The 19,481-nt window shown below is 38.2% G+C and overlaps 1 protein-coding gene across 2 annotated transcripts in view; it reads left to right on the top strand.

The window, feature by feature from the left end:
• LOC131237148 (metal transporter Nramp7.2-like) overlaps positions 1-19,481 on the top strand; it is an 87,243-nt gene that overhangs the window by 64,325 nt on the left and 3,437 nt on the right. Inside the window, exons 4-6 of one of the 2 annotated variants that reach the window (XM_058234818.1) lie at positions 17,946-18,050; positions 18,703-18,812; positions 18,906-19,087. In XM_058234818.1, coding sequence (XP_058090801.1) covers positions 17,946-18,050; positions 18,703-18,812; positions 18,906-19,087 — 397 coding nt within the window. The remainder of the gene's footprint in view (positions 1-17,945; positions 18,051-18,702; positions 18,813-18,905; positions 19,088-19,481) is intronic. The other variant, XM_058234819.1, reaches the window with a different exon arrangement.

The following is a 19,481-nucleotide window of genomic DNA, read 5'->3' as shown; positions in this document are numbered from 1 at the left end:
TAATTGTAGGAAAAATGATCAAAAGGTCTTTATTTATCTCCAGTAAAAACACAATTGGTCTATCCTTGTCCTTGCCTATGAAAATTGATGGGGAGCCATTAGCTCAGTCAAAGGATAATGGCAAGGCCCTTATAGCCAATCTTTACTTTGGGAGTTCGTCAGCTATCACAACATCTAACAAAAGATCAGTTATCCACAAATAAGACCCGGTGAAACACTCAATGTCATGCCAGATTTACCATGGGAAGATAAATCATGACAACAAATGAATATCCCTATCGGTGACACAATATTCCTGTGCAAGCATTAAACTTGTCTGGTATGAAACCCTAAGTGGTCGTTTCAACCTTGATGCCAACTTTGAAAGTCATCTGAGAGTAGCTAGCATAGTTGGGATGTAATAAAAAGACACATGTAATAGTCAGGCTTATGGGAGAAGCATCTGTTGATAAACCAACATTTTTTTCTAGTAAACACGTGGCCTTTCTACCTTTGTGGTCAACACTAAAGGTCGCCCAAGCATGATCAATTCAACCACAGGGTAGAGGGAAGTCACGCATGGTTGAGATGGTTGATAGGTCATCATCAACGCCTAAAATAACGATGGTCATTTTGTTTAAAAGCTCTACTAGGGCATTATAAGAGTTGTTTAACTGAAGTATAAAGTAGGGCCCCTAACAGATAGCTCACCCAAACATTCAACATCATGTTAGTGTTGTTCCACAGAGGTTCGCCATCAGAGTCAGCAATTGCCTCATGCAAGGCATGGTACCTTAACACAAATCTCCAAGTCACCCAATGTTAATTCCCAAACAGCTGATTCCAAATCGCAATAAAAACCTATTGAGCCCCACCCATCAGATACCTAAATCCTCAAGGTCAACGTGGACCATGCATACTATATCTAGTGAACATATAAGAAGAGTCGCTTGGTCAAACGGCCTTACTCCTAGGCATCTCGTGCCAAGTCATAACCCTCCAACTTCTCAGAGATTACATCAATGTCATGGCGAAACCTAGAAAGTGAGCAAACAAGATGACCACAAACACAGGTGCATGGAGGAATGTATGCCATTATCGAAGGAACCAAATCATTTGTCCTAAGGTCCACAACCTCCTGATTAGTTAACAAGGACACAAACATTGCTTATAGAGACATAAGGCCATGACAAAAAGAAAACAAAATCAACATGAAGTAGTCCATGAGACAAATCGTCCAATGGGGAACAATTTCCTCCCATGGCCGATAATGATACAACAACAAAAGCAAGTGCAAGTTAACAAGCTTGCCAGTCATCAAGCATGTAAATCTTAGAGTAATCCTATCAGAGATACATCATCATTAAGTTTGAAGCCAAAAGAAAAAAAGTTGGCTTGGAGGTGCAAGCTTTCGGTTGTTTGCTCGGCATGACTCGTAGGAAAGAGCAACTAGAAATAAGCAGTCGAACCCTAGGGAATATAACTTGGATGATGAAAATGACAATCACTTACGGCTGACTATCATAGGCCATAGCACCATTATTAAGGGTATATAAGCATAAAAGAAGGATAACAAAAGCAAAAGCATGAGCATTAATGGAAGATATCATAAAAAGGACTAATATATGAGGTATTTTGGCTTGATGATAGCCAGATCTAAGTCTTTGCCATAATTTCACCTTACAGTACCTGTAACAGCTCACGGTTGTTTCAACCTATTTAAAATAGTAAACAAATATTTGGCCAAAGGCCAAAATAAGTTTTTAGGCATGCCCATGCCATCATTAAAAAAAGTCATATAAAAAGGAGGGACATCTTCTTATTGCCCAAAACTGATTCTTTGATGTTCTAAGAAGTGATACTTCGCTTCCTTTATCTGTTGTCGCACTTCCTTCAAGTGAGCATCCTAGCTAGGAACTTCCTCCTCCATTGGATGCAGCTTCTTGAACATCAGATTTTCTTCTTCTTCTTTTTTTTTTCTTTTTTTTTTAGTAGCCATGTCTTTCTCCCCTTCACAATGACATATTTGGACTTTAATCCACTTGCAGTGATCCTCTAACACCTAGATCTCTACATCCAAGAGTGTCGCTTACATCATCAAGTCTTAGATCCTATCCTCCAGCTCCCTTATCTTGTAGTTTGTCTCAATAATTTATCCCATCAAATCCTCTTATAGGGTGATGTTAGAGTCATGTTTCTCTTTTAGTGTTAGGAAAATCTCTATTGTTCTTCTCCGATCTTCAAAGAATGTATTTGTTTTCTTAACACCTTCCTTGGCAATGGGATAGTCAAACATCGCTGAAATTATTTTCTATGTGTGACACAATTTTAATGCCCATTCATCATCATAATCAATGGCCCTATGCAAATCTTTAACAACCTTTAGAAGGGAGCCAAATTCTTTCGAGGAGGCAAGATCGGGTAGTTCCATTTCAAGGAACTCCAAAACAAGCATCTTCAATGCGTCCCAGTCATAAGAGCACGAGGACCTTGAGGAACCCCTAATTTCTAACACCCTCGTAGACAAACTTGGGGAGGAATGAGAAAGGATTTCACAGGACTGACAGTCACGCTAATCAGCTGATGGTCATAGGATAATAGACAACAATTGCGAGCTCAAAAGGAGTGACATTTTCCGCACGAATACAAGTAGTCTCTACTGATGCCATCTCCACGTGTCCTTCTTTATCACGTAACTGAACCTTTAGGCTATCACACATTCGATACTTTGTCCCTTCGCTCGAATTCTTGGATGACTTCTCCTTCAGTGGGCGGCATCTCATCTCATGTTTCCCAGGAATTAATCCTACTGGTATCCTGCTCCAATCAAATTGGGTCTAGAGCGTTACTAACCTCAACCGCATTTCCCTGATCGAAAGGAGATGACTGAGACCCTTCTCCAGTCACACCACCTGTTGAGGTTTGTTCAATGTTTTCCTCGACTAATCCTTGTTTAGTCGGAGGTGCTTGGGCATTGTCTTTGACATCCTGTATGCCATCACTTTGGGGGACTAAAGTAGCCATAGGGTCTATTCTCTCACCTACTCTCTGACTGGTTGAACTCATGTTCTCTCCAACTCCCTAATAGGTCACAACAATATCTATGACATTATCCCATAAGAAACCTTCATTAGTCGAGGCTGGTTCAGGGAATGGGATTGTAGTCCTCGTAAGGACTCAATGTCGTTTGATCAATGATTTCTCATCATCATCATCTTCTTCTTCTTCTTCTTCTTCTTCTTCTTCTTCTTTGCCAACATTAAGAGTTGTGGTTACTGAAAAAAATTGGGGGTAAGTTAAAGAGGATGATAAAATTCCAACGAATGAAAACACAGTATGATGAAAGATTACCTCTGGCAAGAATAAGGGTAACATGACCAGCCCAACCACTAAAGATGGCCTAACCACATTTCAGGAGCCACCAATGCTCAATGAGGGATTAGAAGGAGGACCTGCACGACCATCAACAACTCCTGTTTGTAAGGTCTCATGTGTGGGTGCAACCATTTTAGCACAAGAAAACTTAGATGATGCTTGTATCGGTTTTCCTCGACCACCTCCTCCCCCAATAGTTTCAGCCATCATGATCATGTCGAGACCACAAACATCCTAAGTCATTTCAGCAGCCACCAAGTCAGCAAGTCGAGGAGCCTGCGATACTACCGAGGGAGATGGAGGAGAGAGATGCTCGAATTCAAAGACATTCTGGAAATACCGATAACCCTGGTAATAAGACACCCGCCAAATGCGGAACCCTAGGGTCCTTGACAGCCAGTACAATAAACAAGCAGGGAGAGAAACTGGTTTGTTGCATTATTGAAGTTTTGACGAAGGAGGAGATATTCTTCAAGTAGATAGAAGAATACTCTCAAGAGAGGGTGAATGTTCCTAAAGAAAAGACAAGGAGAGGAATGCTCTACGTCAGTTCAAACTGACAATCGTATATGAAGGAGGGGTATCATTCAAACCTTTGCCTTTGTGTTCATGTTATTAACGCCAAAAGCCCCACCATAGGGAATGTCACGAGCTATCAAGTAATTGGCCCATAAATGATTCAGGTTCTTAACGTGCTCAGGGTTATAAGGGTTGAATCCCGCACCCATGAACCAAGAAAGATCATAAGACATATCCTTAAATGAAAAGAAATTGTCATTAGGATAATCAAATTAAGAGAAAGAAAGAAGTGCAGGGAGTCCCAAAAAGGTAGGTTAATTAAATGATAATAAGATAAATAACAATGGTCATAAGTCGAAGAATAAGGAGGCAGTGATCTTTGCGCCTTGCTAAAATAAGAGAGAAAGTACTCACACAATGGAAGTTAGAGGATTCAAAGCAGACCCCTAACTAGATGAAGATTTTTATCAGAATGCCCCAGGAGAACTCCATAGAGATGAGATAGAACAAAAGGAGTAAGAGCTAGTTTACAGCCGAAAGCAAGTTCCTCGCTCAAAGAATTGTATTCTTTGGTCATCTGACCAAGCTTTACGTAGAAAAGGAAATAGTAAATCCACATCAAGAGGAAGGAACAATGTTCCTAATTTCTAATATACATGTACCAATCTCACTTTTGACATAAATGGCATAAAAATATGGCGTTATGATTATTGAAATAGGAAGAAGGTTGTGGAATACTAACCTCCACATACTCACTAACAACTGAAAGACCGATGATGGCATAAACATCCAAAACTATGGGGCTCATGGGCCCACACTAAAAGTGAAAACCATTTAAAGACTAACTCTAAAAATAAATGGCCAAAGTCAACATAGAAAGGTACATGATGGAGTTAAGGTGGGAGATCTGGATATAGTAAAAAAAAAAAAAAAAAAAAATCTCTATTTCTCTATAGTGGCCCCCAAATTTTGCATCTACTTGATTCAGCCAAATGATCCGATTAGAGGTTAGATACAACCATAGTTTATACTTCAAAGATGTGGGATTCCACATTGACTAGTTGAGTTAGTCAACCCCAAGAAGAAGTTTCTCTTCCGAATATAGAGGAAAGTATGGAGAAATGGGGAAAGATCACCAAGAAAATATGAACAAAATGTCAAACTAAGAATGCACCCCTAATCAAAAGAACTTGAAAATTAAGAGGAAGAAGAAGGACAATCTAGAGAAGAATGTAATCTCTGAAATGTTTGATGACAGGACCCACTATTCGAGGAGCAAGTTTATTCATCGTGTCAAAGTCAGAACCAAAAGCGTTGGAAGACAAGGAAGCCATGAGAACAGAAGTAGAGGAAGAGATGGAGGAATGAATGATATTAAGAGAAGGGGGCTTGAGAAGGATGGGGGAAAAGGAGTGGCAAACGACGTGTGTTTAAAACCGTTCTTTAGCAATGTGATTATTGGATTTCATGTCCATAAGCTTGAAATCATGACAAATGATTTTTTATGCCAAGAGATTACGCACGATGATTGAGCGAGAACCTTGTGCCTCCACGTGTTGCTCGTCGAAAAACCATCAAAATCAAAACATCACAATGTCCCTTCACATTTTTTATTATGAAATGACTTGGGGGTCATTATTTACACGTAACCTATCATAATCCATGTTACCTATTGAGAAGTTGTCACATGTTGATACTCATTATACAAATGATGTGAAGAAATTTTACTCGTGCTAAAGAAGATCCACAAGCATTTTACGATTAGCGACACGTAACCTGCCAAAAGCAAGCTGGATTAGAACCGTACACATGTTTGTAATAGAAAGGTAGATATCATTAGAAGGTGAATGACCAACACATGCACAAAATGTGTAACCTTGTTGTGCGAAAGAAGTTTCCAAAGACCTGCTGATGGTGGATTCCTCGTAATCTGTTCCATGCATAGCACAACCATCCCATATAAAAAAAACAAATCCATAAAAAAGAAAAAATTTCCTTAGACAATCAATATTTCCTCAGAGGTAGCTGAGGATTAGAGGAATTAATAGAAAGTCCATTTAGAATTAGAAGCAAATCATATACGATGGCATCATATAGTAGATAGTGGACACGGCTGACGCACGATCAATATAAATTCACAAGATAGTAGATGGTGGACACGGCTGACGCACGAACAATAGAAATTTAGAAGGAAGCTACATCACGGCCATCACCTCTTAGAAGTCTATAAAAGCAGCACTTGAAGAAGAGCTTGGGGCCCTCTCTACATACAATCAATTTCTCTACATCACAACACTTCTTATCTTTAGTTTAATTAGCTTTGTAGCTTATATATTCCAGTCGTTTGGAATCCTAGTTTAGATTCGCTATTTTCCCGTAACATTACTGTGGTACACCCTAGGAGTAGGTTTTAAAAAAAATAGATGTACCTATTATATAATTAGTAGCTCCTAAATTAATTACTGAAGGACTTAGTGCAAAAATAATGTGAAAGGTTGTGAAAATATTAGTTGTAAAGCAAAAAAACATATATGAAGAACCTTATTCTGAGTGACATCTTTAGTAAGGTATCATACTTACTTTTTGAGACATGAACAACATCATCAACTGATGAAACCACAATTAAATTTGCCAAGAATAATGACCCGAACAATATCCCAATATTTTTTTACCATTTGCAGCTGCATAATTAGTTGCTCCGTATTAAGGTCGACCATGAAGGACTAAACAATAATAAACATAATCTTCATATTTACCACAATAAGTGTATAGCTGATCCATACCACGATTATGATTTTCAGCATCATCATGACTACCTCTTTCTATACTTCTACCTTGTTCAACACCAACATTATCAAAATTCCTTTATCTTATCATTTGGATAGATTTCTCAACCACTACTGATCCATAACCATATGCCGCTTTTCATTTCATAAATGCAAACAGCATTATCAAAATTCCTTAATCTTATCATTTGGATAGATTTCTCAACCACTACTGATCCATAACCATACGCCGCTTTTCATTTTATAAATGCAAAGGATATACACTATTAAGTGTATGTAAAGTAGGAGAGCCAAGAATCGAAGCATGAATAACTCAAATTCAGAATTAAGACTTACCAATTCAAATGTCATTTTCTACTCAACTCTTCTTTTATATGCCTCTGTATCTCTAAAACAAACAAATTGAAGATCATCAAAGAATAATAATTTCTGTCATAAACCACACATCTTAACATGCTAATCAAGCACCTATCTCTTTTCCTATCTCAAATGACTAATCTTCTTATAAATATTGTAAATTCTGACCATGTTATTCTGATGAGCATATAATTTATTAGTAAATTAAATCTCATGTGCAATGGATAACAGAATAAAATCCTTTAGTAACCTCTTGTTCCATAGAATTCAAGAGTCATGACATAACCGGCAATTTGTTTGATTTTCACTCTCCATAAGAATGATACTTAAGTTTATGCGTCGTAATCTAGAACACGTGATTCTCAAAATGAGCAAGCAACCTCTCCAGGTGAAACCACTCCAGGTGATGGGACCAACCGTATGAGATGTTGATGATGAAGCTATATTTAATTACAAATAATAACAAGAGTATCAAATATCAAAATTTCACACCCATTAATATGAAAAAAATTCCTGTAACCAACATTGCAGCTGATTGTTGGTCGGAGGTAGCTTCCGATAGTCTTTTTTTTTTTTTTTTTTTTTTTTTTTAAAGTACCAATCCTCGTGGCTCCAAAGCAAACCACAAAAAGGAGAGGATAATCTTATGACTAAATTCACCAAATATAAACAAATCTGGATAATATTGAAAAACAAGGATAAATCTCAAATAACTAATTGTTGGTCACAAGAGAACTTAAATGGGGACAAAAAGAACCCACAAAAGTGTCCAAACAAAAATATCCAGCAAATCCTAGCTGTTAGAAACAAATTTCTTTAAAAAAAATAATAATAATAAATGGAAGAAAAGTCCCTAAAATATGTTATCAAAACTAAATGTCTAGCAACCCTTCAAAGAAAATTAGATACGATTACAAGATTCCTCCTCATTAATTAATTAGGCTACAATGACTATTCAACCAAGAGAAATTTTGAGAAAAAGGCTTTAAAAAAAAAAAAAAAAAAAAAGGAGGATAATGAGGAAACCTTATGAGCTTTTTTGCTTTGATAGAGAAAAAAAAAGGCATCTAAAAGGAAAAACTCTAATTACGCTTGAACGTTTTATATATTAAAAAAAATCTTGGAAACAAGAGCAAATGAGAAACAGTAAAAAAGAAGAATAAAAATGGTCCTTGGTATAGAGAAATAACACCCACGGTCTAGAGAGAGGGCCATAGACTATAAATATCTAAAAAATGTAACGTTACTCGATGATATATTTACCTCAAAAAAAAAAAAAAAAAAAAAAAAACACTAGTATAACTTCCTTCATAATGGTACATGCGGTGTAAGTGGTCTTACTCAGAACACATTATTTATTTAGGTGGGTCACACACAACAATCCAATGTGGATATCTGATTATTTTATAGAGGACCAGTGCCTAATTAGCTCTCCCATTTATTATTGTTAATAACATCATAATTTGTTGGTGTAACCCAATTAATACTCACGTGACGTTCATCCGGCAAGAGATTAGGCCTAGTACGAGACTAATGAGTATTCAAATAGCCCAGGTCCGCACTCATTAGGCTTAGCAAATACACCTCTGGGCTTGGTCGAAATGGGCATAAAGCAGACTATGTCCACAAAGCTGGTGCCCACCTTTTTATGTGACAATACTTTTCTGATATTTGGTATGAGCCAACCATGCAATGTAGCAAGATTTGATATCCTCCAATGTTTTGAGAGCACTATAAGTTATTGTATGTGGGCCCATTTGTATGATGGTTGACGGGGTGGGAGATCCTTACGCCAGGCTCATTTATTGTGCTCACTAGAAATTTCAATGGGCCCACCATGCACTAGTTTAACCAATGCAGTGCTGTAGTGGGCCTAAAAGAAACATTAGAATGCACATGGACCCTTTGAATGTCATGGATCTTGAAATGTATGGGCTACCCTCCACTTGTGCAGTGGGGCTTTAATAAGCTGTGCGCCTTTAATGGTTGGAGAAAACAACTGAGAACCACCCAACCAAACTAACCCAACCCGTGTTCAATAGCTATTTGGCTGACACCACCAAGTTCTATGGGCCACACCATCATAATATATGTGTTGTATCCACACCTTCCATCCACTTGGAGAGATCATTTTAGGGCATGAGCCAAAGAATGAGGCAGATCCAAAGCTCAAGTGACAGTGGCGTCCACCGTTCAAACCTTCCTAGGGCCCACTGTGATATTTATTTGAGATCTAGCCTATTCATAAGCTCACACAGACATGGAATAATGGAAAACATGAATATCAGCATGATCGAAAACTTCCGTGGCCTCTGAGAAGTTTTTAATGATAGGCGTTCAATCCCCACTGTTTTCAGTGGTGGGATCCACCTGAGTTTTGGATTTGCCTCATTATTTTGCTCATGCCCTGAAATGATCTCTCCAAATGGATGGACGGTGTGTATAAAACACATACATCATGGTGGGGCCCACAGAACTTGGTGACAGTTACTTCACTAGCTAGATAGTTGTCAAAGCTCTCAGTTGCTAATCCGAGTCGACCTAACCCAGGCCCAGTGCGTAGAAAACATCTATGGTTGGACCCAAAAATAGGCAGTACCACTTGGCTTCTAAGGGCAAATGACAACATGTTAAGGCCGAGCAACATCTTCCTAAAGGGGGATAAGTACTCTGAATCCACATAGCTTCTCTAGACTTCTCACATAAATATCTCGAATCCACGGGGAAATTAAGAAAAATAGAATAATTTCTAAAAATTCATAATAAATCGATTAATAATTGTTTAATGTGCATACGTATATTACATCATTAATATAAAATAAATAAATAAATAAATAAACTAAAATTTGTAATTACCAAAAGTAGAAAAATTCTAACTCTAATAAAAATCCTAATTCTAATAAAACTCATTTAAAGCCTAATTTTTGAAAATAAAAATTCTAAATAAACTTTTGCTGGAAGAGTCACATCATGATTAAAAGTTATTTCTAAAAAAGAAGAAAATCTAACAGTATAAAAATAAGAAAATATTATAAAAATCGAAATTACTAAAAATAGTAATGTTTTTCTTATATTTCCGTTTTTGAGTTGAAAGCGCATGTTTTCTGAATAAACGGACAGATGCAACCCACTTTGTGGGTTAGTTCACCTTGGATGGCCCGTTACAGTAAAGATTAATAGGTTGTGCATCACATAATGATACCCGGATAAAAAGTTATGGTCAATCTACGGTCCACTTTCTTTTGGTCCAACCATCCGAGGAATGCATTGGTGTCACGTTCTACATCATACCCCACCACTTGGAAAATAAAAAACTCATCCTCGAGTTATCCAAATGACTTTGCACATGATACTCAAAAAATTTCTGGTACCAATGTTTGTTAACTTTTTCCTTGCACTTTACATCAGGCTCTTGAGCTAACACAATACATGTACTCATACTCTCCTTGACTTAACTAGTATGTATTAGTTCCTTCACTTGTGCCTACAAGATCTTACCTTCTTTATGATAATGTGGGCAATTAGGCAAATTTGTCTCGAAGACAAGATCAATGTGGTTTTGTATATCTTATATGGGAGGCAATTTATTAGGGAGTTCATCAAGCACAATCACCTTGAACTCCTGCAACACTGGTTTCAAATCCTCTGGGATGTTCACAAACTCCATATATTTTTTTCTTTTCAACTAATACACACACACACACATATCATCTTTCCTTAGATTGTTTAACAAAATCTTGTTTGATTATGAGAGACTGTCCCCTCAATTTAGATGTCTTAGCTTGGTTCTCCGTTCCCATAGGGGCCAGTCTGCCACTGATGAATTTTTTGGCCTGTTGCGACTCTGTTTCGACGAGATCATCTCTTGCCGACAAATAATGAGATTTCTCTACATATTCTTTACTAATTGGCTATCCTGCCAACAATTTTGGTTTTGTTAGAATAGTACATGATTGTAATCTCGAGGAAGAAATCGTATACATAACAACCGCTTCATCTACAACCACGTGCAGATTGACGCCTTCATCTGTCTCATCCATGTGAGTTGAAGTTATTCCCACCAAACTAAAGATCCGCCCTTCAACTTGTAAGTCACAAGTTTAACTTTCTTCTCTTCCACAATATCCATATAGTCGAAGAAACGTTCAACTTCAAGTAAGCATTCGGGGAAGTCATTGAAGTGGAGTTGACTGTTGAAACTAGGAAGATCAACTTTCATCTTAAATTCTCAATCCGTTTGAACTATCCAATCAGTGTTTCGTCCGGGATGTTGTGGAATCATGTCGTTGGATCTCACATTTTCTAGAGTGATCTTGTGGTTCACTACTGGCACCGTCCTACTATCAGTGCGATCATGAGTTTTAGCACTTGCTGGGGGCCTATCACTGCCATGAACACGGAATTGCCTATTGGCTTTCGTTAAGTGATTGGTGATAGCCTATAGCTCTTACATGACTTGCTAATTATCTCGTCGTGCTACTTCGAAAGTTGCCTCAAAAGCTGCCGCTATTAAAGAAGAATTCCCTGGAGCAACATTCATAAGATTATTGTCCAACTCGTCGTTAGAAGTCATAGATCTAAGGAAAAACCTCGCTCTTATACCAAACGGACTCAGGGAAGAACGTGTTGAGGTCGAACACTGTCTTCCTCAGGGGGATAAATACTTTGAATCCACAGAGCTTCTCTGGACTCCTCACAGAGATACCTCGAATTCACGAGGAAAATAAGAAAAATAGAATAATTTCTAGAAATTCATAATAAATTGATTGATAGTTGCCTAATGTGTATATGTCTGTTACACCATTAATATAGAAAAATAAATAAAATTCGTAATTACCAAAAATAGTAAAATTCTAATTCTAATAAAAATCCTAATTCTTATAAAACTCTTCTACGACCTAATTTCTAAAAATAAATATTCTAAATAAACTTTTATTAGAAGAGTCTTATCATGATTAAAATTTATTTCTAAAAAAGAAGAAAATCTAAAACTCTAAAAATAAGAAAATATTATAAAAATTGAAATTAATAAAAATAGTAATTTTTTCTTAAATTTTCATTTTTAGCTGAAAGCACGTGTTTTCTGAAGAAACGGACAGATGTGATCCACTTTGTGATTTGGTTCACCTCGGATAGCCAGTTACAGTAAAGATTGATAGGTTGTGCTTACTAATAGCTTGTACATCCTGTAATGATATCCAGATCAAAAATTATGATTAATTTACAGTCCACCCTCTTTTGATCCAACCAATAATATATCGATGGCACATCCTACATCAAAAAATGGAGGGGAGAAAAAAAAAAAAAAGGAAGATGGAGAGAGAAAGGGAATACTTGATGGGGCTGAGTTACCGGTGAGAGGGAGGTAAAGAAGGGAGAGATCAACAATGGAACATCAAGAGAGGAAGATCGTAGCAAGAATCCACATCCACGCTGCTAGAAACAATTACTATGAGGCTGCAAACCTCCAGAGGCCATGAGAGGGTGATGGGCTGGAATCATTGGCTATGCAGAGGGGCTGTGTGTGTGTGTGTGTGTGTGTGTGTGTGTGTGTGTGTGTGTGAGAGAGAGAGAGAGAGAGAGTTATAGGGCTTTGCATTCAGATTCACAACTCCTAGCTCCGTTTTCGATTAGACGTGATTTAGGGGACTTGATTACCTACGAATCCAAATCCCCCAATTCCTTCCTCCTCAATTCACGAAGCCACCTCGAAAAACCTCCCAATACACCCAACTACATCTAAATACACGACGCCTGACAATATCTTAGCCAATTCTTCTTAAACAATCAACCAATTTCACTCTTTAGGTGAGCCACAGCGTTCAACGTACATTAATGGTTGAAAACTTTTTTCTAGCCATTCATATGCTTGATATGCTATGATCATCTGAGTTGTAAAATTACTTGATTTTCATGTCAGAAGATCCCAGGATGCGGTTTGGCTAGTGACGCTGCCACTAGCCAGGTGGCTAGTTGTCGGTGCTCTGTTTGCCCCACTGTGATATATGTGTTTTATCCGCACCGTCCATCCATTTTTAAAGATAATTTTAGGGTTTCTTTCCCAAAAATAAGGCAGATATAAATGTCAGGTGGAACACACCATGGGAAAACAGTAGCGATTGAATGGCCACCATTTAAAACCTCCTAGGCCGAATGTGTGTTTATTTGACATCCAACCTGAATGTAGTGTTTATTTGACATCGAACCTGTTGATTAAGTCATACAGACCTTAATGAAGGGAAAAAAAAAATCAACTTCATACAAAACTTTTGTGGCCCCCAAGAAATTTTTAATGGTGAAATTTCAATCAACAGTGTGGTCCAATTGAAATTTTCATCTACCTCATTTTGCATATGATACTCAAAAAAAAAAAAAAAAACTCATCCTTGAGTTATCCAAATGACTTTGCATATGATACTCAAAAAATTTCTGGTACCGATGTTTATCAGCTATTTCCTTGTACTTTGCATCAGGCTCTTGAGCTAACACAATACATGTACACATGCTCTCCTTGACTTAACTAGTATGTATTAGTTCCTTCACTACCTTCTTTATGATAATGTGGGCAATTAGGCAAATTTGCCTCGAAGACAAGATCAATGTGGTTTTGCATATCTTATATGGGAGGCAATTTGTTAGGGAGTTCATCGAGCACAATCACCTTGAACTCTTGCAACACTGGTTTCAAATCCTCTGGGTTGTTCACAAACTCCATATATTTTTTTCTTTTCAATATATACATATATATCATCTTTCCTTAGATTGTTTAACAAAATCTTGTTTGATTATGAGAGACTGTCCCTTCACTTTAGAAGTCTTAGGTTGGTTCTCCGTTCCCATAGGGGCCAGTCCGCCACTGATGAATTTTGTGGCCTATTGCGACTCCATTTCGACGAGATCATCTCTCGTCGACAAAGAATGAGATTTCTCTATATAATTCTTTACTGATTGGCTATCCTACCAACAATTTTGGTTTTGTTAGAATAATACATGATTGTAATCTCGAGGAAGGAATCACATACATAACAACCGCTTCATCCACAACCACGTGCGGATTGACGCCTTCATCTGTCTCATCCGTGTGAGTTGAAATTATTCCCACCAAACCAAAGATCCGCCCTTCAACTGGTAAGTCACAAATTTAATTTTCTTCTCTTCCACAATATCCATATAGTTGAAGAAACGTTCAAATTCAAGTAAGCATTCGGGGAAGTCGTTGAAGTGGAGTTGACTGTTGAAACTAGGAAGATCAACTTTCATCTTAAATTCTCAATCCGTTTAAACTATCCAATCAGTGTTTCGTCCGAGATGTTGTAGAATCATATCACTGGATCTCACATTCTCTAGAGTGAACTTGTGGTTCACTGCTGGCACCGTCCTACTATCAGTGCGATCATGAGTTCCAGCACTTGTTAAGGGCCTATCACTGCCATGAACACAAAGTTGCCTATTGACTTTCGTTAAGTGATTAGTGGCAGCCTACAGCTCTTACATGACTTGCTGATTATCTCATTGTGCTACTTCGAAAGTTGCCTCAAAAGTTGCCGCTATTAAAGAAGAATTCCTTAGAGCACCGTCCATAAGATTATTGTCCAACTCGTCGTTAGAAGTCATAGATCTAAGGAAAAACCTCGCTCTGATACCAAACTGACTCAGGGAAGAACGTGTTGAGGTTGAGCACTATCTTCCTCAGGGGAATAAGTACTTTGAATCCACGGAGCTTCTCTGGACTCCTCACAGAGATACCTCGAATTCACGAGGAAAATAAGAAAAATAGAATAATTTCTAGAAATTCATAATAAATTGATTGATAATTGCCTAATGTGTATATATCTATTACACCATTAATATAGAAAAATAAATAAAATTTGTAATTACCAAAAATAGTAAAATTCTAATTCTAATAAAAATCCTAATTCTTATAAAACTCTTCTACGACCTAATTTCTAAAAATAAATATTCTAAATAAACTTTTATTAGAAGAGTCTTATCATGATTAAAAATTATTTCTAAAAATGAAGAAAATCTAAAACTCTAAAAATAAGAAAATATTATAAAAATTAAGATTAATAAAAAATAATATTTTTTTCTTAAATTTTCATTTTTTAGCTGAAAGCACGTGTTTTCTGAAGAAACGGACAGATGTGATCCACTTTGTGATTTGGTTCACCTCAGATAGCTAGTTACAGTAAAGATTGATAGGTTGTGCTTACTAATGGCTTGTGCATCCTGTAATGATATCCGGATCAAAAGTTATGATTAATTTACAGTCCACCCTCTTTTGATCCAACCAATAATATATCGGTGTCACGTCTTACATCAGAAAATGGAGGGAAAAAAAAAAAAGGAAGATGGAGGGAGAAAGGGAATACCTGATGGGGATGAGTTACCAGTGAGAGGGAGGAAAGAAGGGAGAGATCAACAATGGAACATCAAGAGAGGAAGACCGTAGCAAGAATCCACATCCACGCTGCTAGAAACAATTACTATGAGGCTGCAAACCTCGAGGCCATGAGAGGGTGATGGGCTGGAATCATTGGCTATGCAGAGGGGCTGTGAGAGAGAGAGAGAGAGAGAGAGAGAGAGAGAGAGAGAGAGAGGGCTTTGCATTCAGATTCACAACTCCTAGCTCCGCTTTCGATTAGACGTGATTTAGGGGACTTGGATTACCTACGAATCCAAATCCCCACCAATTCCTTCCTCAACTCACGAAGCCACCTCGAAAAACTTCCTAATACACCCAACTACATCTGAATACACGACACCTGATGATATCTTAGCCAATTCTTCTTAAACAATCAACCAATTTCACTCTTTAGGTGAGCCACAGCGTTCAACGTACATTAATGGTTGAAAACTTTTTTCTAGACATTCATATGCTTGATATACTATGATCATCTGAGTTGTAAAATTACTTGATTTTCATGTCAGATGATCCCAGGATGCGGTTTGGCCAGTGACGCTGCCACTAGCCAGGTGGCTACTTGTCGGTACTCTGTTTGCCCCACCGTGATATATGTGTTTTATCCGCACTGTCCATCCATTTTTAAAGATCATTTTAGGGAATAAGGCAGATATAAGTCTCAGGTGGACCACGCCTTGGGAAAACAGTAGCGATTGAATGGCCACCATTTAAAACCTCCTAGGCCGAATGTATGTTTATTTGACATCCAACCTGAATGTAGTGTTTATTTGACATCCAACCTGTTTATTTACAGACCTTGATGAAGGGAAAAAATAAATATCAACTTCATACAAAACTTTTGTGGCCCCCAGGAAATTTTTAATGGTGAAATTTCAATCAACACTGTGTGGTCCAATTGAAATTTTCATCTACCTCATTTTTGGGCTCATATTATAAATTATCTAAAAAAATAAAAATAAAAAAATAGGTGAATGACATGGATGAAACAAATACATCATGGTGGGGCCCACAGAGCACCTACCACTAGCCATTGGCTAGTGGCAGGGTCACTAGCCGATCCGTTTCCCATAACCAAGGGGTGTTCCTCACCTTAGGGAGGACTCAGATATCACACACGTCCCACATTTAGACACATGCATTTCGTGGAAGTTTATGGTTCCAAATACGTGTGGAATTAGCATGAGAGATTAGAAAGTACCAAAGAAAGAGGAGAAGAGAGGAGGAAAAAGACCAGGGGACGATGAAGAGAAGAAAACGTACGGGCGTCCCTTTTATTTCTCTTCTTAACCATCTACTTGTAGGCCACAAATTCAGAGGTTAGGATTTTCCTGTGGGCCATCGTACAGGAAACGGTGGTGATCAACCATTAAAAATTTCATGTGGGCCACGAAAAAATTGGCTCAAGATGATATTTTTGTAGGGTCTTCATCTAGGTGTACGTGAGCTTATCAACGGATTGGATGGCAAATAAATATTCCAGTGGAATCCATGAAGTTTTTAATGGTAGGAACTCAATCACAACTGTTCCTGTGGTGTGGTCTACTTAAGATTTGGGTCAGCTTCATTTTTGGATCATACCGTAAAATTAGCTTTAAAAATGGTTGGACAGTGTGGATTTAAGGAAAATACATTACTGTGAGACCACAGTAAAGGATCCCACCCACCTCGGTGGATCCGGGTCTCACCTAATCCGTTCCCGAGTAGGCGATGCAAAGCCAATATTTCCATCCTACAATTCCTAAAGAAAGATGCAATTAATACAAATGATTTTAATTATGTAATGACACAAGAAGTCCAAGGGGCGCGGATTGGGTACTTACCACCACCAGTACCTAGACGGACGGTCGGGGCTCTGTGGGACCCACCGTGAAATATTTGTTTTATACAATCCATCCGTCCAATTTTGAAAGAGTATTCTAAGATATATTCCGAAAGAGGAGGCAGATCTTAGGCTCCGGTGGAGCACACCACAGGAAGCAGTGGGAACAACTACCCCATCATTCAAATCTTCCTTGGGCTCACTGTGATATTTATTTGCCATCCAACCTCTTTTCATAAGGCCACATAAAACTGGATGGAAAAAATATATAAATATCAGCTTGATTCAAAAATTTTGTAGCTTCAAAATATTTTCAACGGTTGACTTTTAAACCCCCACCGTTTCCTGTGGTGCGGTCCACTTGAGCAGGAGTTTTTTAAAAAAAAAATAAAAAAATAAAAATTGGATAGTTATCTAAAATAATTTGTTACAATATATGAATTGCGTGGATAAAATACATACATCACTTTAGGCCCCACAGAGCCCTGAGAGGCCGTCCGTCTCTAGCTAGGTAGCCATGGCCCCGTTTCTTTTTCTTTTTTTTTTTTTTCGTTCATGGGCAAACCATCTTTCTTTAGCCGTCCATTTGCTTCATGCAATGAGGCCCACTTCATTGGAGGACAGTCAGATATTTGAAGTGTACGAAAGGGATTGATTTGTATTTTAATGATATTTATATGCACAGGCAAGCATCTCTCAGAGCACTGTAGGATCGAATACCCCAAGCAGGTGAACTACTGTCTATGGATCCTGGCTGAGGTTGCCGTCATTGCAGCGGACATCCCTGAAGGTCAGTCTCCCAAAAATACTAATAATAATAATAATACAAGTGGGACTCTCAACAGGTGGTCCACACGTATGTAAAATGCATCCATTCATTAGGTGTTGGCCCTACCATATGTGCAATCTGGCCTGATGATCAGGTGGTGCACACGTGTACACTGAACGTGGATTCTTGAACAATTTTCTAACCATCCATTTTTTCATACATGTATGGCTAACATAGTTTAAAAACTGGAAAAAGCTTTACTCGACCATACCAGGTTTCACCCAGACTCAAGAAAAACTCGATTTGGTCATGACTCGATTAAAACTCTGAGAAAACCCTGAGTCGACTCGAAAAGACGGCAAATATATATACACACACACACACACACTCGACTTGTCACAACTTGACATATTTATATATTATTTAATCATTACTGAAAAACTTGGAGAGATTCGCACAAGTTTTATATTAACTCGCCCTAGTTTTTAAGCTGACTTCACTCAACTAGGTTTCTGAGTTGAGTCGAGTCGAGTCGAGTTTTCGTGGTTTTAAAGTATGATGTGGACCACTTTTCTCAGAATATCTGGTTGAGGTTACCTGATGAGTGGACCAGATTTGCCCACGTGGAGTCAGTTGGATGATGTGTGGTATTTGGATTCTTGAATTTTGATAGTGATCGGAACGGCCTTTGCTCTTAACATTCTCTTCAACGTACCCATATGGGCTGGGGTGCTGCTAGCTGGTTTGAACACCCTTCTCCTCCTTGCTCTCCAGAGATATGGTGTAAGTCGTCATCTCCTGTCTATTGTAATCTTCATCTATTTAAACTCTTAATGGCCCCCAATCATGTGGTTCTTTTGTCACATGATCTTGTAGATAAGGAAGCTGGAGTTTGCCATAGCTGCACTCTTATTGGTGATGGGCAGTTGCTTCTTCGCAGAGATGGCCCACGCCAAGCCCAATGCAGTCGAGATCATCAAGGGGATGTTCATCCCTACATTGAAGGGACGCCGGGCCACAAGGGATGCCATTGCACTACTCGGCGCCCTGATCATGCCGTAATTCCACCCTGCCTCCTACTCGATCATATAGGATCATGGTATATAGCGGATGATCCGTGATCAGATGGTGGGACCCACCACATTGTACAGTTACTGACCTGCTGGTTTTGGCCATAGTGGTGGGCCCCACACCATGATCACCATTTCTTCAAGACTGGGTGGTGTTGGTTCCATTATCATATATACACAATGATTCATGCAATGATAATTTGGTCCACTATCGACCACATCATCTGATCATCATCAAAATGATCTTATGGTGATAATTTCACAATGCATTTGCAATCAAATGGATATTATGCACTGAATGGTCACTCTCATATGATCATATCCCTATGGGCCTCATCATCAAAATGATCTCTTATGGTCCCCCACTTTCAGTCCACATTTC

Source organism: Magnolia sinica, chromosome 2, assembly GCF_029962835.1.
Source record: "Magnolia sinica isolate HGM2019 chromosome 2, MsV1, whole genome shotgun sequence".
NCBI classification, from domain to species: Eukaryota; Viridiplantae; Streptophyta; class Magnoliopsida; order Magnoliales; family Magnoliaceae; genus Magnolia; species Magnolia sinica.
This window is presented reverse-complemented; position numbering and strand designations above follow the sequence as displayed.